Genomic DNA, 27809 nt, shown 5'->3' with positions numbered 1-27809 from the left:
AAAGTCAGGAAAAATTTATCCCGAAGAGAGTTTCGGAAAATTCGCCCTCTTGATATTTGGAGTTATAGATTTTGGTGGAAAGTTCGATTTTCCGGCAATGACAATTGGATCAGTGTTCGAGTGTTTCGGCAACAAGATCGTCGTGTGAAGTTGCACTTGTTTAATTGCGACTCGGCGAAGGAACTCGGCGTAATAGTAACGAATAAATTGTTCTCACTCGTGTCATTGGACGGCGCTAATTAATTGCGATGCGGCCGAATCACGCGTGAAGGGAAACACTTCATGATCGTTTATATCTCGGGCGAGGCGCGAGGGGGAAAAGGGAGGATTATTGCGCAGAAAAGGACGAGGAGCGGAGCGGTGAGCGAGTGAGCGGAAAGATAGTTATCGGAAGGAGGAAGAGTGAGAATAAGAGAAGTATCCTCGGCAACCCTCCAACTTTTCGTCACCCTTCGAGCATTTTTCTGGCCGAAAAACAGAAACGGGAAAAACTTGACCGTCTCGCGTTCGACCGTAATTCCGACAATATATGACGAGACTTGCGTCACGGCGAGATAGCGCGTCGCGATCGATTATTTTTACCGCGCGATCTCTCTCTCTCTCTCTCTCTCTATCCGAGCGGCCGATCTTCAGCTTTTGTAAATCACATCATTATAAAACCGTATACTTATCATTTATCAGCCGGAGAACGGCTTCTTTATCCATTAGCTGAGATTCAACATTGATTCCGCGTCATGAAAATTGCATTAAAAAGCGACGAGAGTTGATAACTTTTTGTCTCGTCTTTCAATCCCGCTGTTTTGGGGGAAAGAGGTGCTTCCCAAAATGCTAGAAGTAGTTTGCGAAAAAAGGATTGCAGCACGTCTCCCTCGGACACTTTTCGAAGTGGACGGAATTCGCGAGAAAGGACACACGACGACTGTTGTCGACCGGCAGAAACTTTCAATTGAAGCTTCGCAATCCTTCGCCCGAAAATCATACATAATTCGCAGAGAGCAAACATATGCCATATATTTTTAATTCGCGTCAGATGCACAACGTGCACGAATGTTGTTTTTACGACAAAGAAGGTATAAAAAAGAGATTCGCACGTGGACTCGGATGCGTTCCACAGATGATGATTCGCGATTGCGGTGAACAAGCGAACGTTACATGGAGTGGGGCGTGGAGTCGGGACATATAAATTCCACACAATTAATTCCAGATCAGTGTCCCTTGTTTCTAAGCGTTCGCCAGTGTTTGCAATTAACCGCAGCTGACTCTGCTCCGTGATCCATTAGATTGCGCACTTCCGCTGGGATCGGACAAACTTTCACGACGAACTTTCGAAGCGAGGCCGCGACAAATGAAAGGAGGGAAACATCGGTGGGCGTGCGAGCGTGTGCAGGCGGGTGAAGCAATTTTCCCCGACTATAGTTTTTGCGTTAACAAACACGGCCGGTGGCGCGTGAAAAGTTGCGCAAGATCAAACTCTCTCCCTATTTCCTCGTCCTCTCCCCCCAGCGTTTCCCAGCGCGCGCTCGCGCTCGCCTTTGTTCCGTTCTCGTAGGAAATAAATGATGCCGTCTCGCCGAGCGCGAAGCGATCGGCAAGCTCCACGCGATGGAGCGCGGCGACGTGACGGGAGATAAATCTTGTAAATCGTCTGATTAGCTGCCACGGGACATCTTCCCCACGAGCGAGTAACAATTTGTGATCCTGTCGAAACTTTCTTTATTCCTGAATAAATAAGTAATGACAGCGCTCGCGCGCTGTCGTATTCTCGCGCGACGTAAATAACCGCGGTTCCGGGAGACGAGGATCAGAGAAGGGAGAAAGTGCGGAAAAGGAGGAGAAGAGAGACCGAGATTATAAAACTTGTCCAATATCGCGGAGTGTCTGATAGATCGGTTCGAATCAAATCCTGTCGCGATCTACCGACAAATTAGGAGCATCCGTTAAACAGAAGGATAGCTTTCAGCGTAATTACAGGCGTATTCATTCGAACGATTGTGCGAAATTGGTTTTAATCACCGAATCTGCGGATGATTTGCAGTGGATGCAGTTTACGCCATGGCGCACGGTGTTCACAGCGTCATCGAGGAAGAGTGCGTGAATAATTTTGGCACGGCGCATTATCTCTGCGAGACGCTTCGGCCAGCGCCGGACGGTCCACGACTACTCCAACACATCCGCAACGTCAGTTTCATCGGTGAGTCACCGCCCCCTCGTTAATGAGTATAATCCAACGTCAATTAATTCCTCCGTGTACCGTTAAGATCCCAGATGAATACGATTTTAATCTCTGAATTTCTTTTCGATTATTCCTACAGATTAATACGTTCATATTATTTTAGACGGCTTTTGAAAAGACAGGACAGAAAGGACATTTATTTCCTTTCGGTAGACTTGAATTTATGTTGCCTCGTAATTATCATTTCCCGATGTGCCGAGAATTAAATTAAGCGCGTACAAAACGCGCACATACGTGTACACTTCGCTTAATTTAACACGCCCTTTACATTGCGAGCGATTTACGGTATTCGCGGGTTTGATACCGCAGAGATGCGTCACGTTTTACCGATACGTTTTACTTTAATACGCGATACAGATAATTTGGCCAAAGATTCGTTAGTGCCATTCGCGTGTCGGACACACGGTAAGGGTCGTTAAACCGAGAAGCTCGAACAGATCGATCAATTATACCAAAATCACAGCGTGAATTCCGCGTACGTCGAGCGCTGCGGCCGCGTCACCCAGTATATCAAGTGATCGGTGACGTCAGAGGACGGGTGGCAATCTCGACGCCCTCTCGCGCGATATTGCAATTAAAACACTTTCCCCGATTTAACGGCACATAACACTTTCACGTTGGTGGACTGTGATACAATTAAGACTGGCCCCTCGTTACGGCGCACTATCAAGTGGCAATGCGATTATCCTGACCGTCCGTCCTCCAATCGCGTATCAGGCAAGATTTATCGTAACGATATTGCGTAACGCTCCAACTTGCTTCTCGCCTCAACTTTTTCCGATATCCTCGCGAAACCGCCGACGGGGCCGTTTAATCTCCCGCCTTAACGTCCTTTGTTCGCGAGGCACGCACGACGCGCTAGTTTACGTCAATCTCGTCTTACCCCGAGTAGAATCGTGAAATAATATTAAAATACAATGTCGTTGTTTACGTTCCTTTAAGTCGCCGGCAAAAGTGACGGTGGGATGTTGGGTCAATGGCTAAAAAAGAAAATTCCTTCAAAAATTATTATTATTATTATTATTATTATTATATGCCAATTCTCAAAATAAATTTATTCGCAGCTATACAAGCGAAATGTTCCTGCAAAATATTTCCTTCGTGAAATAACGTATATCTAAAAACATTAAAATATTATTATATATTACTTAAATTTTTATTCTTCACAAAAGAAATGGTGTCAGATTCGTATGCTCAGACCAAGTAAAAATAATTTGTGTAACATGTGAAGATAAAAACGATTGTTGAAAATAAAAGAAAAATTCGCAGAAATAAACACCCGGCCACGGAACGTTTCTTCTCTGTAGTTGAAACGGCGGAGGTAGCTGTACTCTTTTTTTTTTGTATGGCTCTGCATATAGGCGTTTAATGGAGCCATTTAATCGGAAAGAATTGCATTATTCCAAATTGAAGTTTATTGGCCAAATGTTCCAATATGGAAAAGCCATTTTATCGATCCATTAGAAAGATTTAATTCTATTTGTTTGCACCCCGTAGAAAAACTGATTTGCGGATAGCGCAATAACGGGAATGAAAATATCGATTTCTACCGGACCGGCCGGGATGTTTACGTTCTGAATAGCGTTTAACCGTTTACTTTATCGCGCAGCTATGCGCAATATACACGCATATCCGGTGTGTACGCAGCGAGGCGAATGTCTCGCGGGAAACGCGGCGAACGCGTTGAGGCAGCTCCCGTCGGAACGATATTTGTATTAATACGTCGTTTTCATTAATTCGATCCCCATTGATCCCATCCGCAGAAAGAAGAAAGAGAAGAACTTCACCGCGCGCCGCGGGATGCCTCCCGTCCGTGAAGTAGGATCTTCCTTAAACTTCGCGGCGTTATCAGGTTTTCGCCCGCTCTGCAGGAGATACGCTCGTCCCCGGTTTGTTTAACGTCGGAAAAAGCGAGGCTATGCATCCCAAATACTCTCATTTCTCCTCGCACCGTTTTCGCAGATAAGCTGGCAATAAAACTAACCGCACCAGGGCCGAAAATCTCTTTCGGCCACGTGCCTTTTTATTTCGTCGTTCTTTGTCTAGAGGCTTAACTTACTTATTGTGCCTTATACATTCCCCCGCGATGTTCCCCCGCGAGTAAATAGTGTTCACGTCACTCATTGTTCTCTTCGCGAGGTCCAAAAATGGAAAGAGAGACCGGTATCTTATAATTTACCCGCGCTATTTCGCCTCAACGTTCCTCGCGCTTACCCTCCTTGCCCCGTTTGCGTCCCCTTCCGTTTTTTATTAAAAGCACAAAAGCATCAGTCAGGTGGCGCGACCCGAGCAAAAAATTCTTAGAGCCATCCTTATGAGACATAAGGCCCCGATAAGGCTGAAAGTAGGATGCCCTAAAAAGGGATGCTTCATTATTACCGCATTAGGCCCCGAAATGGGTCTTTTAGGGAATGCCTTAGTTTTTGCGAAATAAGGCTTTGATAGGAAAAGCTGAGAAGGGCTTTAGAAGGATCTTTTAAGGATGCTTTAAACATACAAAATCAAGTTTTGTTATAGAAAATTAATAAGATCTGAAACGTGTAATAAAATTGCCATATAGTTTAGTATTGTTTTAGTAGGTATGCTCTATCTGGTTCTCTTAAAGATTTTTTAATTATACCGCAATTAAAAACGAATTTTATTAGTATTATTAGTTGTCATATTCATTAGTCTCTTCCAAGGATTTTTTTAGTATTACCTTCGTTTTGAAATGCAGCAAACTTTAATCAAAATAGTAGCAGGATTTTAGTAGTATAAAGAATGCTATATTTCGTCGTAAAGTATATACGCTATATTTTTAAAATAAAAAATTCTTATATACTAACAAGGTTTACAAAGAAATAAAGAAATGACAGTCTAAATTTCTTGGAATGAAAGGAACGAATATTTTTACTCAAGCAATAATAAAAATATTTCCTTATAAGGACCCTTACAAACCATTCGTTGCACATCTTGTAGAGCTCTAGTCTTTCTATCCCTGCTAAGGCCCGATTAATGTTAGGAAAAATAATTAGGCCCTTACCAGAGTCCTATTAATTTTTCTACTCGGGGAGATGTAAAACCGATCGACAGCCGCACAGGCTGTCTTGTAATCTTGTCAGATATACGGAGAAGTGTAAATCCTCTCCAAGATGAAACGCGCGAGCTTGTCGCTTCCGACTGACGTTTAATCGCGATTCCGCGTGCCACAATCGCCCCGTAACACGCGCATTGCCGATAACCCCGGCGCACATGGAACGTAATTTCTCGGTCGCGCGAGCGGTCCATGCCAGCTCCGCTGTACGCGGTACAATAATACGGTAACTTGGCGCATACAAGGGTCTCACGAAGCTGTTCGAGCGTTTCCTGCGGTGCGGGCCGAGGCGAGTTCACGCCGACTGCCTGCTGCGCGCGCGGCCTCGCGTTTACACGGCCGGAATAACAATGTTCACGTATTTTCCTTTGTCATACTTATTTGCTGGCCCTGACAATCCCGCACCTGTTTGCACCGCGTTATGTTCACGGGGGGGCATGCCGCGAGAAACGAGTAAACTTCCGGTCGGATTTCGCTGAACTACGTGCGCGCACACGCGCGCACTCTGTTTACCGTCGTATTTCTCTCTCCGCGGAGGCGTGGATAATAATAACGGTGATAATCTAACGTAGGCTAACGGGAGAGGGCTGTAGGTTCAGCCCTTCGTCCCCTCTGAGTTGTGATGCGACGTAATGGGTCTTGACAGAAGTAATCGAGTCTAATGTTTATTTCTCCAAGTCATACTTGAGGAACTTTCGACTCGTCGGACCTGTAAATTCATCGTTTACAACTGAGGCGTAAAAGTTCTTGAAGGTTCTTGAAAATCGCGTGTATTTGCATACTATAATACTTTGTCAGTTGTCGCGCGAGCACGTCTTTCGCTCTCATCGCTTCCATCGCGAGATAAATTGAAAAGAGAAGAAAAGATTCAAGGGACGTGTACACGTAGGAGGATTTATCCTCTACTTTTTTTCGTCGTTGCGTTCTATTCCCTCCGTATTTTTCTTTACAACTCGATCTTTAAAGCTCGTTCCTTTCCTCTGTCTGTCTGTCTGTCTCTCTTTCCCTTTTTTACCGTTTTATCGAAGTTAAGAGTCGAAAGAAAAGCCTTAATAAAAGATTTAGTGGTCGGCGAAACGCGAGAATTTTGCTGAATGTCGAGGATAAAGGCGAGAAAATATTGCTACATTATTGCCGCGGCTTACGTAATCTTTCCTTGGAGGCTCCATCGCGAGAACTGCTCTTTCTTCGCGATTTTTTACTCTCACGCTCGCTCATAATTTTCTTTGCCCTCGCGTGCACGAAATCTCCCTTCATTTCCCTTTGACACCGCACCCCCGCTTGGCAACTCTTCCTCCTCTCGCGAGTTCTCTTTATTCCATCTGTTTACACCGCAGCCGTTCTTAGAAACACTTTGTATGTATCCACATGTGTTTCGCCGGTCCGTGCCTGCGTCGAATTATTACGACGAGGGTTCGGGAGGAAGCAACGAAAGGGGATGAGCCGTAACAAGACCGAGAAGATGCCGTTTGTGGCTCCTTCTCTCCGTGTGGTGTTCTATAAATAAAACGTGTATATATATATATATATATATATATATATATATATATGTAATCCACGCGTGAAATAGCTGGCATAAATTCTGCAGACCGCACGTCCAAATTCGCTTCGATGGCTTACGCTGGGAAGTGTCCGCTCACTCCCAGCCCCTTTCGGATCCTATTATTCTCCCGAGTTTTCAATCCTCCATTCCTCAGTCTTCCCAAAAATTCACCGAATATTCCCCTGATATATTCCCGACAGCCTCAAATTTTAATTCAATTTATCTCCCGATAATTATACGCACGCTTTCGGAAACAATCCCACCTCGACATTGTTCGTTTTTTGAAATTTCCACCACCTTATTTTAGATTGTTGTATCATCGGAGAAATTATTTTTAGAGAGAATTCTTCTTATTAGGCTAAGATAATGTCTCTCGGCCTCGGAATCGGCCAGATCGAGATCAGCGCGGCAATATCGATGAATAACAAAGATAACGACAATAATAATTATTCAGGCTGCACACATCCCGCGTTGTATTTAGATTTTCGAAACGGCACCGACCGGCTTTCTTTCAGGTCGCCAAAACACGGAGATTAAGTTCAATGCCGACGGGGACGCTTACGGATTTTACAACATCTATCAATATCAGAGGAAAGAGGAGGGTCGCTTCGATTATACCCTCATCGGCACGTGGAAGGAAGAGTGAGTAGCGGCCTTCGATTCAGATGGGATCGGCAGACTTTGCCATTTGTCGTACGGGTTGCACAAACGGCGGCATTAATCTTTCTCACTCCCTCTCTCTCTCTCTCTCTCTTCTGCGCGTAACGTTACTAGTTTAATCCACTCACGAAAATAGACGTGCCATCGGTGTCGCCGCGTTTTTAGCGTCATGTTTTCTACTTTCTCTCTTTTTCCTTAGCACGAGAGTATCCAGAAAATTACAAAGCAAATTGAAACATATTTTCCTCGAACTGCTATGTGCGATTCTTTCGCATCTTGCATTGTGCACGTCTCGATTGTAATAAATGCAAGTGTACATGTAACTGCATTTATCATTCTATTGTGCACATTATTGGTTACATGTATACATATATACATATAGATGCGTAAATAAATATCTAAATTTGTTCCTATAATTCTCGCGAGTATGATAATTTATAACACTCAAAGCGTCGAATTCCGGTTAAAATGTTTCCAGTGTTCACGATTTAACGTCGTTTCTTCAACATGGTCGCAATAGAGAGAGAGGGAAGTTGGAGAAATTTATTTGGTTTGCATAATGCAACCCGTCGACAAAATAGCTCCAATGTATACAACGCGCGGCAAAGCCCGCGACACGTCTGGTGTATTAATTAGGGATTAATTTACTTTCTCAGGCTCAGTCTGGACATTAACATGACACGATGGGCGACCGGTGTCGGCGAGTTTCACATTCCCCGTAGCATGTGCAGCGAAAACTGCCCGATGGGACACGTCCGCAATTTTGTAGTAAGTCCATACTGTTCAATCAGCGTAGCGACGCAACGCGAGAAGCGACGCGAACAGCGGAAATTCTTGCGACTTAATCGCCGCTCTGTCTCTCTCTCTCTCTCTCTCTTTCTCTCTCTCTCTCTCTCTCTCTCTCTCTCTCTCTCTCTCGGAATTCAATTAACGCGCGAGAAATCTTTTCTCACGCAATCGCCGCACTCGGCGGATAAATTTCACCGGGTAAACCGTCGACCGGAAGATTAGCGGTTAAATGGAAACTGGTACATTAACCGAGTACATTTACTAGGTCTATTAGAGTAACACCCGTTAATTCCGACTAATATCTCTCTCCCGTTATGCCGAAGTTCGTCCGCGGTTTACCTCCGGCCTCGCGGTTGATCCGCAGTATCGCGAAAATAATACAAAGTCCTCATCTTCGCGCATTAATACAAAGTGGGCCGTTAATACGTCATTTAATAATCTCCGGCATGAGTTTTGCCTTCTCCGCTTCGTTATAATATACGAAATACGTACGATTCTCTCTCTCTCTCTCTCTCCTCTCTCTCTCTCTCTCTCTCTCTCTCTCTCTCTCTCTCTCATTTCCTTTTTCACACAATGCGACACAGCGCGGCAAGACCGCGCTCGCGGTGCTTATTAATTGAACGTTAATTCGAACGAAGCGCGAGGGCGCGCACAGGCGCGCCGGAGTTGCGCCTCACCGATGAATTATATAATCCAGCGTACTTTGCGCAGTTTGTATAATTAAATTCTAACACGCGTTTTGACTGAAATTCCGACTCCGGGGGAGTCCGGCTACACAATTCCCGCAAACTCTCTCCGCGATATATACGCCGCGGAGTTACGTCTAATAAAGTGGGCGCGGGTTATCTTCTGCCCCCTCATCCCCCCTCGTATCTCGTTCTCACTTCCTGTCCTCTCGGCGAGCGGAATTTCATGCAAGCTAAAGTAGATCTGTAATTGTGCCCCAATCCCAGGTTTAACCCTACATGGTGCATAAGCAGGCACTCGCGCGTGTCCCCTTCTTCACCCCCCCTTCCTTATCCTTCCTTCCTATCATCCTCCTCTATCCGCAGGTCGCCCGCAATTTCCCTTCGAACGTACCGCACGCGTGAAACCGTAGGTGTAACACTCGCTGGCGGAATAATTACGCAGACCGACGACGATGCTTTTTGCACCTGCGTTTGTTTGCCGTCTCTCTATAGGCCATGCACTCGACCGAAGATATACTCCTAGTCTCACCTCTTACCTCTCTCTCTCTCTCTTCTTGCATTTCCGATTAAATATTCCCCTTCGAATCTCAGGATGCGCGCGACTCGCGGAATTACTCGTCGCGAGTATACAATCGCTTTTCTTTCCCGTGATCGTTAAATTATGATGATTTCGACGCTGATGATTAATTTACTCCCGACTGTAAATCTTCATTAGCGAACTGTGCGTTGTCGAGTCAGAGGTGTATGTACTGGCGAAGCGGAGGGATGCCCTCTGGCGCTGAGGTCCCCGAGGTTGTAACCCACTTCGGTTCATACGGTTAGCAGCGAGATGTCCCCGAATGCGGTCCGGGATTGATCAAAGTGTCCCGTTAGCGTTTCGTTATCGGGAGTTAACGACACACGCACCGAACTTTCGCCAAATCGACGGCCACGGAGGTTCGCTGCGCGAGCGGCGTGTAACGCCGTCGATGATTGGCTGCTCTTGGCTGGTCGATGTCGAGGGCAAACAAGAAGAACCCGATATCGCGGCGAGTTGCGGCAGCCGGAAGCTTCGCCGAACGTCGTCTCATTATAGCCGCAACCTAGTCGTGCTTCGCGACGACTAATTAGCCTCGGGATTCTATCGAAAAAAAAAAAAGAAAAAAAGACAGCCAAAGAGAAAAAGGAAAGAGAGAATATTCATCGAGAGGTTATTACTCGACCGGTCTTCTCTTCTATTATGAAGCCAGACATAATGCGATCTTCGTTGACCTGAGTAGCTGAGTTTTCCTATTCATGTCGAGACTCTTTCTTCCTCGGAAGTGTTGTAAAACCGATTTTTTAAACCTCGTCGAGTCACTCGCGGCGCTTCTATCGAGACGGTGTTTTTACTCAAAGGCGGCCGAGTTTCCACAACTTCTAAAATACAAACGACTCGTGTGTCAACGTACGACAACGTGATTCCGGCTTTTTTTCTCACGCGTCCTTTGTATCCTCGTACATATGCTTCGCTGCTTAATTAACGTCGCTGCAAAACTTGAGCGTTATAAAAAGCGAACGGTGACGTAACCAAGCGGAGAGTACGTACGCAAAAATACGACAGCCCGATTCGTCGGCGAGAGTGAACGCCTAAGATACGTGCTGACCGATCCTTCGTCTTCGTCAAGCTTCGTTATTTATGTATCTCTTTGTATCTCTCTCGCGATGCCTTCCTCTTGGAGAAAAGGGGAACGTCAAATTTACCGGCGATTAACAATTTTACCTTTTTAATCCACGTTTTTCAAGATGTCCTCTTCTTGCGCGAGACAAAGGAGGAAGGGGCACCTCTTGTGCATCTCACTCTCCTCCGCGCGCTCATTATTTTGGCATTTGGATTTCGCTCGTGGATAATAAGAAGTTTCCTTCAATCTTCAACTTAAATACCTTCCAACTTTAGTTGAACTTGCTTAAATCACCTGGCGTCCGCGCATACCGCTACAGCCGCTTTAATCCCGTCATCTTTACACGATTTGTCTTCAGACCGGATTGACGTAAAGACGATCGCTCGTGATTCCGATCTGAAAACGTTCTCCGTTAACGTTATCGTTATCTCCGAGTCTTTTATCCTCCCTCGTGAACAGCACGAAACTCCTCGATTCGGGCTTGAATTTTCCTCAAACTGAGGGAAGAAAATTGAAGGCATCCGACCAAGCCACGAAAATCCACTTTTCGGCTGTCTGTTTGCCCGTCTGCCCTTTCGGGCACCGCCACCGTCTTCTCGTTTTATCACCTTTCCGCAATTTGCTTTCGGAATAAGCTCATGCGCGATTTCAAGGGCGATCATTCGCGCGACTAATCAACGACCACAATGACGACGGAAGAGAACTAGTTGGTTATGACGAAAGTTTCATGACGTTCGTTATAGAGTCTCGTTAGGGAAGCCGGCAGTCAACCCCGGCTTCCACTCGGCGAAAAGCCGCGAGAAGTGCTGCAATTTTGCGCCCCGGCTTCTGCGACTGCCCCACTAAACTCCTCATTGTTTGCGTAGCATTCCTATAAATTCTCCATGCAATGCTCCGCGTGAATTCATGCGGCCTGGAAATGGACAAGGAAGAAAACGGAGGACTCGGAGGATAACAATTTCAATAAATTGCGCGATATCACACATTAATCTCTTTTATACGATGGAAAAAAATATACAGGGTGTCCCATTTTAATGTCCCACCCCAAATAACTCTTCAGTATTGAAGTTTCAAGGAAAATGATCTGAATAAAAGTTGTTGGAATTTAAATAAGCTACCTTATGATGACCTTGCCCTCATTTTTCAAGGTCATTTGAAGGTTAACTTGCGTTTTTTAAACGGGAACCCTAATTTTTTATTACACTGTCTTTTTTTACTAATTAATTTGAACGACTTTTGTCTAAAACATTTTTTTATTTGCCTAATATTTTTTTAGATATTTGAGGAAAACTTAATAACTTTTTCAATAATTAACTTACGATATCTCGCTAATTATTTGTCGGAAGAAAAACTGGTACTAGACTTTCTTGCTTTATTTAGTCTCAAGAATACATTGTTACAATAGCGCCCTGATTTTTGTTCATTTGATGATTTTGAAATTTCCAACAATCAGTAAGTTAACAAAAATTAAGGCGCTATTATGACAATATATTCTTGAGACTAAATAAAGCAAGAAAGTCTAGTACCAGTTTTTCTTCCGACGAATAGTTAGCGAGATATCGTAAGTTAAATATTAAAAGTTACCAAGTTTTCCTCAAATATCTCAAAAAATATTAGACAAAGAAAACAATGTTTTAGACAAAAGTTGTTTAAATTAACTAGTAGAAAAAAACAGTGTAAAAAACAGTGAAGAAAAACAGAAAAAAATAAGGGTTCCCATTTCAAAAACGCAAGTTGACCTTCAAATGACCTTAAAAATAGAGATCAAGCTCATTATAAGGTAGCTCACTTAAATCCCTACAACTTTTATTCAGATCATTTTCCTTGAAACTTCAATACTGAAGAGTTATTTGGGGTGGGACATTAAAATGGGACACCTTGTATATGCAATTCTTTTTATCACAAACGGCCTCTAAATTGCCCATTGACCGAATTGAATTGCGCACGACGCGAAGCGTGCACCGATAATGGTGCGTAATAATGTTTGTTGTTTGAGCGGGCTCGGGGAACAAATGTCGCGCGAGTGTGATATAAAAATGCGACATTCTCGCGATCAGACGCGATGATGGTGACGATTCGCTCGCGCGCGCGTACGTAGATCCGCGATTCATTAAGCTCGATGACGTGATTAAATAATTAATTAATCGATTAAACCCGAGAGCCGACAATCGGCGCGCAATTCACATCGCAAATCAAATTTATTCGCCGCCCGATTGAAGAGCGCAAGCCTGACAACAGCATACCGCGCGCTGAATGGTCGCTATAGCGACAATTAGAACGGTAATTACCATGGCGTTTCACCTATTTCACTACTTGCTCGCGCGCACTCGATTTAACCCGACATGTGAATTACGTGCCTCACAATGGTCACACGGTAATTACAAGGAACTTTCATCTCGATAATGTTAATGGCGTCTCGACGAGAGAGAGAGAGAGAGAGAGAGAGAGAGAGAGAGAGAGAGAGAACACGAGACCGTCAATGCCATCGGCGTATTGTTGCTGTCCAAATGACAACGTTGGCAATCAGCGTCTGTCAATATCGACGATCGCGCGCGGTGGCGGATCGGTGGAAGATCGAAAATGTTCTCAGCGAGTATAATCATTTTTTAATATTAATAAGCAGCGCAGTTGATCTCTTGTGTCTGGAGTTCAGTTGGAACGTTTAAATGTACGTACAGAATGTTCCTCGAGGTTTCGTTATTACTTGAATAACAAGGTTAAAGAAAGACCTGCGGTGTTGCGCAATGCAAGTACACAATAAGTAACATCGAATATCATGTGTGGCAAGCTTTGAGGCAAGTAACAGCAAACGCAGGCGGGCGGGCGTTAATACTACATAGTGTACTCCAATAGCAATATTACTTATTAATTTAATATTATCAATTATTACACGATTTACAGTGCATGTGTGTGTACGGTATAATTGTCGCTTGTTAATTAAAAATTATTAAAGTGAGATACTCTGACTGCGTTGGCTTTTACTTGCTGAAATTCAGCGTGCGATAATACACTAGAGAGAGAGAGAGAGAGAGAGCCCTTTCAACCCCGAGAGACATTGATGATTTTTTGTTGAAACAATGCGTTTCGCTGTTCGCTGCGTCATACGTTCGTAACATACGCGCTTCGCATAGTTCGCTCACGCGAAATATCGACGCAGGATAATGTCTCTTTAATGGTCACTGCTCGTCCACCACGGCCCCGTTTTTGCAGGCCCGCGGCCCGCTGTCATCGATATTTACGATTATTACGCGGGCAAGTGCGCAGACTCGAATAATTTCGGTTAGTTGCGAGAGCCACCGCGACGAGGCTGTGAGTATCGCAGCGGGCGAGAACCATTCGTCATTTCGCGGCGTAGCACGTTCGCAGCAGTTCGACGCAAGTCGACGCTAATAAGACAAGCGTGCGTCGGCTGCAGCCGACGACGACGACGGGCGGAGCTATCTCTGCCTCGCGAATAACCGCCGTGAATAATTCCGTGCCGTTTGGCTGTTCGTCAGGACGAGCGAATTGCCGATGCAGGCACCTCCTCGGGCTGACGGGACTCAATATTTTTCCGCTGGCTGCACGTAAAAATGGATTTTGCCACCGTATATATGACACGTACATACGTGAGAGCATTGCGTCATGTTGGGACACAATTCTACGTCACTATTTTTCAATCGTTCAAACGAGATAGTTACTGCGACAACTATCGCCTCTCGTTCGATGGAATCCGCGCTTGTCTGGCAATTCACGCACAAACTCTGTACATAATGATAATAACAATAATATCCCTTGCACTTACAACCGCTCGCGGAATCCGCTCCGCTGATTGCGAGCATCACTTCATCACGCCGGGAGATTTCCTTCCGCGATTAATACCCGGTGCACGAACGCTCGACGACAAGCCGCTCGATACTCGTCCTAGCGACGTCCCTTCCATCTCGCTGATTTTACAATTAATTCGAGTCGGTAATTCACGGTAATTCATAATGTACTCAATACGCATTAATTCCCCGAATAAACAGCCGACTGATCGTTATTATCGTGTCTCGGTGTCGTATTATTCTAATATTAATGTCCCAATAACAATTGTTATTGATAAATCCGTCGGAGCTGTAGCTGTGTGTAGACTTGGTCGCGTCGAGCGAGATCAAACGAACGCTCGCATTTGTTAATTAGCGGCTGAATTAAATCACTTAAATTCCAAAGCACGACCCGTCGAAAGTCGAGTCGGTCGAAGTCGCTTCATGGCGCGGAGTCTCGTCTAGCCACTTCTAGCCGGGGAGTTATCGATCTGAATCGAAACGCATAGCGCTTCCTCCGTGTGCCTTGTCGTCTCATTTTCCGCGAAATTATCTGCGCGCAGGAAGCCTGCTGTTGGAGTTGCGTGGCATGCCGAGAGGACGCTTACGTGTACAACGACACGTGCAAGAACTGCTACCCCGGCTACGCGCCGAACTCCACGATGACCGGCTGCATCAAGCTCACCGCCGAGGTCATACCCTGGACGAGTCCTTGGGCGTTGGTGCCGTTGATCTTCGCGTCCATCGGGATCCTCAGCACCCTCTTCACCACCGTCGTCTTCATTCGGTGAGTCGCGCTTGGCCCTGCCCTTCCTTCCTCACTTCTCCGCACTTCTCGCAACGTTTTATCGCCTGTTGTATTTCAACGACGGTGAATCGGAATCACCGGAGATCCTTGCCTTGCCTCCTTGGACGAAAAATATCATTTTCACGGCGGTACAATCGACGGTACAAAGATACGCGCGTATCCTGACGATTCGCGATAAAAACGTAGAGAGACCGAGCGCGAAGCAGCGCGCCAACGAAAACGAGAGCTTAAGGGGATTCAAAGCCGACGCTTTCGAAGTGAAAATTTAATGAAAGGCTTAATTAGCGAGCTATTAAACTTACTTAATTAGAGGAAGTAAAAGGTTCGACGCGCTGAATTATAAATGTCCGGGAGAGAGGGCAGGTCGAATTTTTAAAACTCAGATCTTCGCTTTTTTAAACTCCACTTACGTCGACCGATGAACTTAAATATCAGTCGCGCCTGACGTTCCGTGCGAGTTGTAACTAACAGCCTGATTAATTATAATGATCGAGTAACTCGGCGAGACCGAGAATGCGCGAGAATGCTTTATCATATTTCATTACAATCTCAAGAGATTGTATGTTGTATAACAGAGAAAGTTACCTTGCGTTTTCTCTAAGATTAAAGAGCAGAGCGCAAAAAGCAAAAAGATAAATCATAAGTAATAAATCGAAGCTGCAACGAAAACGCAATTTGTTTAGCGCGCTTGGTTAAAGTTAATCAATAATGCTTTTGCAAACAACAAATTCTGACGCATATCGTTAATCCTTTATAATGCATGTAATTTTGAGGTATACTTTTAGCATTAATTTTACTCGTCCATCGTTGTGTACTATCGTGGCTTCGGAGCGACGATATTGCCATCGACTAGTGTGTGTATTTTTACTAATTATTAATTCCTGTTGTTCACACCGGAATGGGCATCGTTTAACGCTCAGCAGTGGAATATTGAAACTTAACTACGAATTCATACTTGACGATCGATATTCGCTATTTTGCTATCCGCACAGAGCCACTTCTCTCTCGGAAGACAATAGGTTTGCCACACAGAGAGACTTCGTGTAGCTCGAGCTAGGTGTCACCTTTTTCACCAGCCGACTTGAGAGATGTGGCCCCTTTTTACCACCCGACTTCTTTCCCGGGTTCTCATCGATCCTCCTACGGTATCTTTCCGCTTTCGCAATTGCAGATTCAATCGCACCCCGGTGATCATGGCGTCGGGTCGCGAGCTCTGCTACGTCCTGCTGGTCGGCATTCTCTCGTGCTACGGCATGAGCTTCGTCATACTGAGCAAGCCGACCACGTGGAATTGCACGTACCTGAGAATCGGCCTCGGCCTCTGTCTCAGTATATGCTACAGCGCGATCCTCACCAAGACCAATCGCATATCGCGGATATTCAACCAGGGCACGAAGAGGATCAAGAGGCTCTCCTACACATCGCCGAAGAGCCAAGTGGTAATAGCTAGCGGTGAGTACGAGTTGCACTCACCTCGGTAAACACATCTCGACGAGCCAACCGCCTCGAGAGGATAATTACGCGCCGATGTTTGACGCAACGCTGAAATAAAAACTCGAGGACCGGGCGCCGTCCAAGACGGGGAATAATGGCTTAGTCCTTACGACAGGGCCTTCGTGTGTCGCCTCAGGAGACCATCAATTTGGGCGACCGCTCGATCCATTTCGCACGCGTATTACGGCATCAGACGCAACACACCTTGTACATACTCGGCATCGCACAAGCGTAATTGCGTGCGTCTGTAATTCCAAATTTAAAGAGGAACAGAAGATACGTATATATTTGAGTTTAATGAAAAATATATTATTCGCCGGAAAATGCAGTCACGGTTTAATTCGTAATTCACTCTGAAGCTGCATCGTTTTACGATTTTATTTATAGCTAGTTCGTAATTCCGCATTTCGATTCCATTTTCAATTTCTGGATTCCATTTCTCTGGATATCGCGAAATTTTTGCCAATCACCATACGCGATTACTACCGCGGGACAGCCGACAAGTCGCCATTCTTTTCAAGAGACTGTTTCTTTCTTTCAAAATGCGTTTAAGGGGGGAATTACACGCGGAGCAGGCCGTTTTCAAGGCTATTTTTACGAATTTTTTTAACAAAAGAAACGATAAGATCAATGGACTTGAAATTTTTACAGTGCACTCGTCAATGTTCAAAGTATAGAATAAATTTTATTGAATCACACAAGAACCGATTCAATTTGTAATTATAAATAAAAATGCAGTCATCCGTTTGCGAGCTGTGTTTGTTGTCGACATTTCCGACAATTCCGGGCCTCTCACTATTCTGAAACCAAAAAATGAGAAAGATTTTTAAAATATACAATTGTCATTATAGCCCGTACCAAAGTGGCAGTGAAGGCAGTGAAACTAAGTTTGGGAAAACAATGACTGTACAAACAAAAATGTCGAAAATGAAACTTTTTTCGACTTGTATCATGTTTAAAAAAAATGAATAAAATGAAATATAACTGTGTTCGAGCGAGCTGTGTTAAGGGCGAAAACTACATATTGTCTGTATATTGTGTAAAAATTTCTAGTTATTCGATTCAGTAGTTTTTGTGTAATCGTGTCGACAGTTTAAAAAAATGGTATTTCTAGGTAAACGCGTTTAAAGCGTTTAAAGTTTAATGTGTACTTTCCATATAGATAGTAACAAATTTATTTTATACTTTGAGCATTGACGAATATACTGTGAAAATTTCAAGTCCATTGATCCTACCGTTTCTGTTAAAAAAATTCATAAAAATAACCTTTGAAAACGGCCTGTAGTTCCCCTTTTAAGAAATAATTCGGCTTGCTTATACCTGACGCGCGCGCGTGCGAGGAACTTTGCATCCTCATTTTCACGATCGAATAATTGGGAACGAATTAGGATCTCGTCGTTTCCATCTCCCCGGTCGCGCGTAACCTCGCCGATCAAAATCACCTCTCGCCGATTTGCATGCCGCCGAGGTTCGCAAATCCGCAGGGATTTTCCGCGAGGGAATAATCATTTCGCGCAGAATGCAGCGAGATTCTCCGGGCTCTCCCTTACATTCGCGCGCGTCCCTCGGTGACGGTAATGCAAAATAGCCTCGGTCCCCACGACACGCAGGGAGTGACGCTATCAGGACACACGCAGGGCTCGGTAGAGTGGTGGATCACGTGACTCCCGTTTGTACAGGGATAACCGCAGTCCAGCTGATCGGCACTACCGTGTGGCTGATAATCGAGCCGCCGGATACCACAGAGATCCATCCGTATCCGCTGTCTGCGGTGCTGACGTGCCGCGTCTCCACGTTCTCGCTGATGATGTCCCTCGTCTACAACATGTTCCTGATACTGATGTGCACCCTCTACGCATTCAAGACCCGCAAGATCCCGGAGGACTTCAACGAGGCCAAATACATTGGCTTCACCATGTACTCCACGTGCATCGTCTGGCTCGCCTTCGTGCCGATTTACTTTGGCACCAACAACGACTACAAGGTCTGTGACGGCGCGAGCCGCGAAGATTGTGCCCCAACCGCCACGCGAGCCTCACGGCGCGTTTTTCTGTGTTAACATGTAAAGTCGAGCGGACGGCTGCCTACGTTGCAGGTTCAGATCGCGAGCATGTGCATGTGCATCAACATCTCCGCCTCGGTCGCCCTCGGCTGCCTCTTCACGCCCAAGGTCTACCTGGTGCTGTTCCAGCCGTACAAGAACGTCCGCCCGGGACACCCCAACGTACGTACAATACTGGCCTCGTTATTCACCCAGCCTAATGAGATGAAGCCTGTCCGGAATATGAAACAGGGTATCCTGCAATTAGAGAGACAGGGGGAGAAAGAGAGAGAGAGAGAGAGACAACCAAACGTCTCACAGCGTGGAATTTGGAGTAGATTTTGATTAGCGAAGGTGTCGAAACGATAACAGCTCTTTGAACGATGAACTCCTCTCGAGAGTCCAACATGAGGAGTTGGAGGAGGGAGAGGAAGAAGGGTGAGCCGTATTGTCGTCCAATTTTCGAAACAATCTTTGACAGAATATCATAGCTGAAAATGTGCAGCTGTTGAAACTATCGAATGTCGAGACTCGCGGAGCATTCCGAAATTGCGCACCGGGATCAAATTGATTTCAAATTTCACAGGAGACGACGCTACACGTGCACTTTGCGCCATCCATTCGAAACTTCCCAACTTCCGCGGAAGTTCGAGGCACATCTTGCACGTCTGCAAGAATTGCCGCGATTCAACTTTGATTATACGCCTTCGTCCAAATTAACCTTCCCCTTCCCCGTTCACGTCGATAAATCTCCACGACCGTCAATCCTCTCTCTTTCTGGATATTAAACTCGAGTGCGCGAGCAAACGCTTTGCTCTCGAATGCCTTGAAGCGAATCACGCTTGTCAGAATCAACGTTCAGTATTACAAGTGACGACACAACGGCGAAAATGATCGATTCGGCTCTGTCAAAATCTCTCCTCCAAATCCTCCGCTCCGTCGATACGAACAACGAACCGTTCATTTCGAGTGATCATTACCAGATCGAGACGGACGTCGTCACTGAGACTGTTTGTTCTAGTTTTCATGCCCCGTCACAGAAAATTCATACCTCGCGCGAGGGTGCATCCGAATGCACGAATCTTTCCCTCGTGTCTCTTCTCTCGTCGATGACGAGAGGACAAAATCGCATCCTCGACACTCTCCGAGAATCACGGCGGGACGACCGACTGGTCGGCCGACCGATCAGGCTTGGCAAATCCGCACGCGACTCAACAGACGCGAATGCTCAACGTGAAGCCGCAAGAGCAGCTCCCGACGACCGTATTGTCACCTTGGCGCCGTGCCACGCTCGTTCGGTCCGTCCGCACGCTCGCGCGAGGCTGTGTCGCGCGATTTCCCCTCGCCAACTACCACCACCACCACCACCAGCACACACCAGTACACCACCATCACCATCACCACTTGTAAAAACTCGCAGTCGCGAGACACTTGTCACCGGCAATAAGGACGCAATAAGATCCATTCGGGCCCTCCCCCCCGCAGACAAGCGGAATGCAGAGCGGCAACCGCGGGGCGTACAGCATGCGCTTCGCCGGCGGGCGCAGCCAGACGATGCAGAGCATGACCTCGGGCTCGCGCAGCAGCCCCCCGATGTCCCGCGGGGCGGGACGTGACGAGCGGAAGCATGCGAACGGTGAGACTCAGGCGCTGGCGAGTCCGTCGGTCGAGGAGACCTCCGTTAGCTAGGTCGCTCTCATACACCTCCCTCCCTGTCCAGAGCATCGGGCGAGGATGCGCGAGACCGAGGTGGAGGTGTATATCAACAACGACGACGATGACGACGGCGGCGGCGGCGGCGGCGGCGGCGGCGGCGGCGGTGGCGGCGGCGGCGGCGGCGGCGGCAGCGGCAGCGGCAGCGGCGGCGGCGGCGGCGGTAACAGCCACGGCGGAGGCGACGGCGGTAACGGCCGCCGCAATGGCAATGGCAACGGAGGAGGAGGAGGTGGCGGTGGCAACGGTACCGGCGGCGGCGGCGACGACGACGACGAAGAGGAGCGCAAGCTGTCGATCGTTCAGGAGCTGCCGGAGCTCACGGACACCGCCAGTCCGCCGCTGAGCTTGGCGTGCCTGTGCGAGAGGAATCAGGGCGAGCCGCGCCGTCGCGACTCTTCTCGCCATCAGGTGACGGATTTTCCTCGCTTTTGACCACGCGATCCTGACCGTCCTCTCTAGGAGGATACACGCGCGCGTGTAGTCGGGCGTTTTATCTTGAGGGAAAGAGAGAGAGAGAGAGAGAGAGAGAGAGAGGGAGAAAGAAAGAGAAAGAGAGCGAGCTAGTCCATCATGTAGATCGATCGATCACATCACATGGTCGAGCCCTGATCCTAATTCGCACACTCTCTTCTGCTTTCCTTCCCGAGCCGAACGGATCAACGCGCGACGATCGCAACGGACCGATCAGCAGCATCTCCGAGAAGGTGGAGGCGCGCGCGAGGGAAACGGAACCCTCGTGCCCGAACGATGAGCAGATTCTGCGTTACTGCGACTCGCCGACCTTCTCCGAGTTCTCCTCGTAGTGTTCATCCCGGGGAGTCGCGACGGCCTCCCGTCGGCGTCCACCTTGGAGCTTGCGGCCCAACGAGATAAGAGAGAAAGACCTTCGTCCGTTTTCCCCGCACTCTCTCAACGTCAGCGTTTTTCTAACAGCCGGACGTTTTGTACCTTCCCGCGAGGTGTGAGTGACTGAGTGAGAAACCTTCAACCCTCCGCACTCGCGTCCCCCCGCGTCCCGCCGCGCGGCTCTGCGTAATGCCGTGCGTGCGTGCGACGATATCACGTCGAGAGAGATACGCCCGGGCGGCCCCGGGGCGGAATTTCGATTCTACGTTGACCTCACGAATCCCGTGGATTTTCGAGGACTAATGGAAAATCCCGAGGCGCAGCGCTGTGTAGGCTATTGTTTTGTCAAGCCACGGCTGATTAGTCGCCGGTTGTTTGCCGGAGAATGGGGGGACTTGTTTGAGATTTATTTAATACTCTGATCATCTCTATGATCTACATTGAATCTCTCTTCACTTTAATGCTTAAACGGAAGCACTCGGGGGAGTGTTCGCTTGAGAATTAATTATGTGGCGTCGAGATAGCACAATAGCCTACATGGTTATAGTATTTTATCTCGAGGTTCTCTCCTTCGTGCTTGACACTGTTTACAAGGATTAATGTAGAATTAAAATTTCGACAGATTTCGGTGTTGTAATTTTTAATTAAATTTCAAATCAAAAGAGACCTAATCTAAATTAAAGGAAATCTAAATCAGAGAGAGAGAGAGAGAGAGAGAGAAGTGTGTGTGCTGAGAGAAATTAACTGTATAATACGAAATATCTCCGAATCGTCTTGTTTTCTTTTGGTATTTAGTCCTTTAACAAAATCCGAGAAAATGAAGTAAAATATTTAGACGAAAACTTTTAAATCCTCGTCTAAAGTAAATTTTCATTTTACTTTCTTGTCAAAACTCTTCGAACTGAACTCGCTAACTTTCAGAAATTACCTTGAAATTTGTACAAAGTGGTACGAGTTTTTCTTTTGATTTTTCGAGAATTGGCTAATTAGGATAAATGCGAAAAAGGAAAAAGGAATTAATTATCTGGGAAATCCTTCATTACCGAACTTCCAAATTACATTTCGTAACAACAACACATCTTTGATAACGTTATTAAAATAATCCATTAAAACATTTGGTAAATTTTAAGTAACACAAGTATAATATCGACAAAGTCGTTAATATTAATGAAATAATCTTCTCGAGTGTGCACGGGCAACTAACGCGACATGCGGAAATAAAACTCGACGGCCGCGACGCGCCAGGTCGTCCGAACAAAAATGATTGTTTCGCAGACTACGATTTTATATAGTTGTTCATAATTGAAACCATCGGCTTTGTCGGTTAACGCGAGAATGCTCCCACTGGTATTCAGAAAGTTTCACCGTCACGAGTGAGTTTTTGATCCATTCATCTCTCTCACGCGAGCTGCAATATAAAAGAACTTTTTCCTACACGCACACACAAAACACACACACATACCAATAACGCGATAGCTTTTGTGTTAATTTCACATCAATAGAACTAAATTAATATTTCAGACATTCTGATATGCAAACAATGGACGCAAAGTACAATAATCGCGTTTAATTTATCGATGATTGTACTTTTTACACGAATATTCATTTTCCAAGTAATCGGTCGATATATTTTTCGCGATTGTTTGTCTGTCAGATTCATTAGCCATTCATTTAGCAGCGATTTAGAATGAAAGACAGCTCTGGAGTCGATTTTATTCTCACCTGTACGCTCTATACAAATTTTGCTATATTACGATATTAAAGATTTGACGTTTTCAATTGTTTTTTTTTTCCCGGAAATAAACAACAAAGTCTTTCGTTTGACTCTTAGAATACAATTTTCATAATTAATTTCGTTCAATTTTAAAATTGTTGTTACTACCACCAGCATGTTCTACAAATCTCGCCCATTGATATTGGAACACTGTGTACATACTTTAGTAAATATGAAAACGGATATAAATGTGTTAGAGAATATACGCGGAGATCCTAAAAAAATCGATAATCAAATTAACCGAGTAATTTCGCATTCTATCGTTCGGTCGCGGATGCGATTGTTAGTATTAGCGAGTAATCTCAGTCGTAGTTGGCGTGATAGACGAAAATACTACTAAATAATAGTAAAGCGATTACGTAGGAATGCCAGTTGCCAAAAATATTCAAAGCAGGGATTTGGTCGCGGTGCTCCCCAGTCGTCCTCAAAGATTTATCTCTACGTCGTCGTGGTTTTTGTCTTTCATTTAAATTCAAAGCGATAATTCGGCCGAGCCCCATAAACGTGGAAGCCGCGTAAAGTTGAAGTTAAAATGACGAAGGAAGTACAAATCAACGACTAACTTACCACACTCTGTCCTTATTCTCATCCTCAATACCCAGAAACTTTTGCATCACGTAACTTGAAGTGCCACAAATAAACCAGTATCGAGTCAACCACGATAGATCCTCCCCCCCCCCGAAAAACGAACGCGAAAAGTTAAGAAACACGGCTCGAACTCAATTCGCAATATGTATGCATACGCTAAAATTGAGACAACGACGAATCGACACGCGCGAGCGCAATCGCTACATCGAGTACGCCTAATGATCATTAATTATATCGAGTCAGGCGAAAAAGTGTCAGACTCGGTTTCTCAGTCCAAATTGACTTTATCGTACACCCCGCAGAAAGAGAGATTACTCGTCGATCGGGTAAATTTGCCGACATAAACATTGACTTGGAGACAACAACGGTCATCACTCGGTTGACGTGAATAATTCACTTCCATCGAATATGATAAAATCGAATCGTTCGCTAAGAGGAATCGAGTTGCACTTTCCGACTGACTCAAATACTACTTTTACTGTGTTTCGCGAAAAAAAAGAAGAGAAAAGAAGAAGAAGAAGAAGAAGAAAGAGAGAGATCGCGCACCGACCCCGTAACATTCCTGTACAAAAAACAAGCCAAAATCAAAGCGATTTTACTTGCAGCACGATAAGAATTGCTAGGTAAGGAAAACTCGACGAAACGTTTCGGCGGTAGTTACTGTACTTAATGTTGTTATAGCCATCGCGTTTGTGGCGCGAATCCACAAACTCGTGTTGTAGAGAGCTGTTATTATCGTTTCCGGAGGATACCGAAGGAGGCGAAGGTCTCACTGAGGCGATTTACGTGTGGCTACGTCGCGCATTGTACATACGATATATGCCTAAGACACATAGTTATTATTATTTATTTATCTCGTTGTCTCTCGGTGATTTTACTAGTGTATTATTTGGAACGAATGTTACAGTATAGGGAAGAAAAAAATAAAAAAGAAACATACGTTAAGAAACTTGCGCCGCCGAGAGGAAGCTCGAGTACGGCCCCGTTGGAGAAGAAAAGAACTTCTTTTTAACTCAGCGGAGACTTAAATTTCTCTTGTTTGGCTCCTTGGTAGAAGTATACAAAATTGCAAAGGTGAATGCACGCTGAGTGACATCGTCTTTGTCGGAAACTTTAGCAAGTAGTCTGAACTTTTAATATCAAGAGAAGGTGCGATAAAATATTTGACTTTTTGTGGGATGCGTTCAACCTTCTGTTTGAGTTTTATACTATTTAGGAAGCGTCGAGTGTTTCTACTTCTGCTTCACTAAAATTAAGAGAAAAGAGAAGAGAGAGAGAGAGAGAGAGAGAGAAAGATATATATATATATCTTATTGATTAATTTACTTAGTGAGACATTCAATGATCAAGAGTCTATAAATGTACATAAAATTACAACTGAGCGATCGCGGAACATCTTGCTTCGCCAAAGCGAGGTGCTCCTTAATTAATAATTGTACAAAGTTTATGGAACGTTGAAATATGTAAAAGGACGAGGCGTGCATGTATTAAATAGCTGTTATACGTGTGTACTTATGTGCCTAGCATTTCGTGAGCTAACTTTTCGTAACGGTGTATCGATGTTCTCGTGATTAAGTCGAGCAATGATGAAAAGACGCGCAGGCTTAGAGAAAACGAAAAAACGCGACTCCGCTCTCCTCAGTATGCGAGCCAACTCTCTGTCGCGTATGAAACTGTAAGATTTTGATCAAAGAGTTAATTTACGGTTCCAGCTAACTTCCGAGCCTGCAGCTCATAAATCTCACTTTGGCTTTACAAGTACAAATTTCATCGTTATCGCGATTTATCGCAGCGTATATTGAATTCTTCGCTCTCGCCCATTTATATTCGTATACCGTAAACGAGAAATCACTTACGAATGAGGAATGATATTGTCGTCGAGCAACATTGTTACTCGACTTAACGCAACACCGAGTAGTAGGGTGCACGGACGATTGTTGACAGTATTGTTTACCGGACATGCGACGTAATCGTATGTACACCGAAACTATCGGCGCGCGCAAGGAGGCTTGAATAATTTCATAAATATACAACTGCCTGCGATAATAAACCGACTAACGAACGAAACACCGACGAAACTCTGTACATATATGCGGCTACTAGTCTCTAAGCTCGCCCGCGGACGAGATCCTTCCCTGCGCGGCTCTAACAATAACGTCTCGTTAATTTAAGCGCGCGCGCGTATCCTTGCGATTTCTCATTCTAAAGCTCCAGACGGATAGACGTAATTCTAATAACTCTTCGTCCTAGCTGTGAAGGTCCTGTCCGATCCTCCTGCCGGGTCGAATCATATCCTCTCGTCGTCTCTTCTCGTGTCACGGCGAACCCGTCTCCTCGAGAAATATAGAACGTCGCGACGTGTAGAAAGAAAAGAAAAGAAAAGAAGAAAAAAAAAGAAGCGAAGAGTACCTAACGAGAATAATAATATCGTCCGAATTCGTTGATGCGCGGACTGGCGGACGAGAGAGAGACTTCCCGAGAGAGCCGCCGTTTAATTGAAACGAGCGGCGTTAATTCTACTAGGAGAGAGAGAAAGAGAGAGAGAGAGAGAGAGAGAGAGAGAGAGAGAGAGAGAGAGAGAGAGAGAGAGAGAGAGAGAGAGAAACGGGTCGATGCGAGATACGTATCGGCCCGCGTTTGCGCTCACGATGTGAAATGTACTCGGGTTGTACATTAAACGCGTATCTTAGGACGATTAATCAATTAACTAATGAACCGGCGATATATACCGCTGTGCGGTGCAATCGATAGCAGAGAGTTTCACTCGTACTCGTTTAGCGACGAACGTGATTATCGGTAGTTTGATACATATACATATATATCTATCTACGTGTTTGAAAAAAGAAAAAAAAGAAATCGGTATTAACTAGAAGATCGTAAAAAGAGAAGTAAAGAGAGTAATTATACATGCGTATGTATATGAAAGACGTCAGCGGTGTGTGGCGAGAGAATACTCGATTTATCGCGTAAACAACGTTCTCGGTGCGAAGCAGCCTCAATTTTAAACAAAGTTTTATATACGGTGCCAAATCGATGTTAGCGCAAGTGGAAAACTCTGACGGATATTATTACAAATACAATTATGAATCGTATTCCGTAGGATTAAGATCAAGCGAGAAACAGAGAGAGAGAGAGAGAGAGAGAGAGAGAGAGAGAGAGAGAGAGAGAGAGAGAGAGAGAATCGTTGTCTCTCGAAAAGTCAGATCAAATCGATACACCATAAGAGAGTGCGGATACATTTTGTAAATAAGAGAAGAGTAGACACGTAATATGTAACACACACGATATACAGAATGTTTCGATATTATAGGCGAATAATTTAACTGGCTAACAGAAGTCGCGGAGAAAAACAGAAGAAAGAAAAACAAATTAACAAGATCTGACAAATTCCACTTCAATCTGACGATACTTTGCACTGTTCACCGTGATGATTCAACGTGGACGATTCGAAATCTTTGTTTCGAGAAAGAAGAAAGAACCTTTATGGACAGGTTGTTCCAACTCCTTGGTAAGTCAACGCGGATAGTTCAATCGTACATCTGTCTTCGTTTGAAGGAAAAACCAAGATAAACATATGACTTAACTATCGGTTAACTTATCAAGAAGTTGGAACAGCCCTGTGTGTTTGCCCGTCGGAAACGCGCAGGTCTTCATTCGCTTCTCAGCGAATTTCCTTTCAAGTCCTCACATGCTTCCTTTAGCGAGGAAGACCCATCGACCGCTATATCGAGCCGCGCTCTGTCGATCCTACCCGTTCAGCGCGGTCGAAGCGGAGATTCAATGGCGCGCCTACGCCGAGCCCGCGCGGCGGCAGCTGAATGAAATCACGTGGTCGGCGTCAGCGGTCAGCTGACGTACTACGCGGGGTGGGGGTAGGCCCACATTCCGACACGCGACGTGCCATATATGGCGATCGGAACGCGGCCTTGCTCCCACCCCGACCTTGTGCCAGCTGACGACCGCGAGGTTGCAAAGTTCCGCGCGCGGCACTGCAGGGTGCAGCAATGTGCGGTATGCGGCGTCTGACCTAACCTCGAAACGTCAAAGGACTCGTGACTCACGAAGGGATGAGCGTGAAAACGCGAAGCTAAAAGCAATCTTCTTGGCATACTTTCCTGTTTATTACAGGG

The 27809-nt window shown here is 45.5% G+C and overlaps 1 protein-coding gene and 1 long non-coding RNA gene across 3 annotated transcripts in view; both read left to right on the top strand.

Moving 5' to 3' along the window:
* Window positions 1-20552, top strand: part of LOC105191861 (metabotropic glutamate receptor 8) — a 109908-nt gene extending 89356 nt beyond the window's left edge. The window contains exons 9-16 of one of the 2 annotated variants that reach the window (XM_025299270.1): window positions 2036-2191; window positions 7365-7491; window positions 8166-8277; window positions 14976-15199; window positions 16392-16672; window positions 18394-18698; window positions 18783-18938; window positions 20241-20552. In XM_025299270.1, coding sequence (XP_025155055.1) covers window positions 2036-2191; window positions 7365-7491; window positions 8166-8277; window positions 14976-15199; window positions 16392-16672; window positions 18394-18698; window positions 18783-18938; window positions 20241-20444 — 1565 coding nt within the window. In that variant the 3' untranslated portion in view covers window positions 20445-20552. The remainder of the gene's footprint in view (window positions 1-2035; window positions 2192-7364; window positions 7492-8165; window positions 8278-14975; window positions 15200-16391; window positions 16673-18393; window positions 18699-18782; window positions 18939-20240) is intronic. The other variant, XM_025299271.1, reaches the window with a different exon arrangement.
* Window positions 20553-20621: 69 nt separating this feature from the next.
* On the top strand, window positions 20622-25845 carry LOC112588635 (uncharacterized). The gene is made up of 2 exons (XR_003112969.1): window positions 20622-20879; window positions 21119-25845. It is a non-coding gene; the product is annotated as an uncharacterized LOC112588635 (long non-coding RNA).
* The last annotated feature ends 1964 nt before the right edge of the window (window positions 25846-27809 follow it).

This window comes from Harpegnathos saltator, unplaced genomic scaffold, assembly GCF_003227715.2.
Source record: "Harpegnathos saltator strain DR-91 unplaced genomic scaffold, Hsal_v8.6 scaffold255, whole genome shotgun sequence".
NCBI lineage: Eukaryota > Metazoa > Arthropoda > Insecta > Hymenoptera > Formicidae > Harpegnathos > Harpegnathos saltator.
Note: the sequence above shows the minus strand (reverse complement) of the source record. Positions and strands in the feature narration are given on the sequence as shown.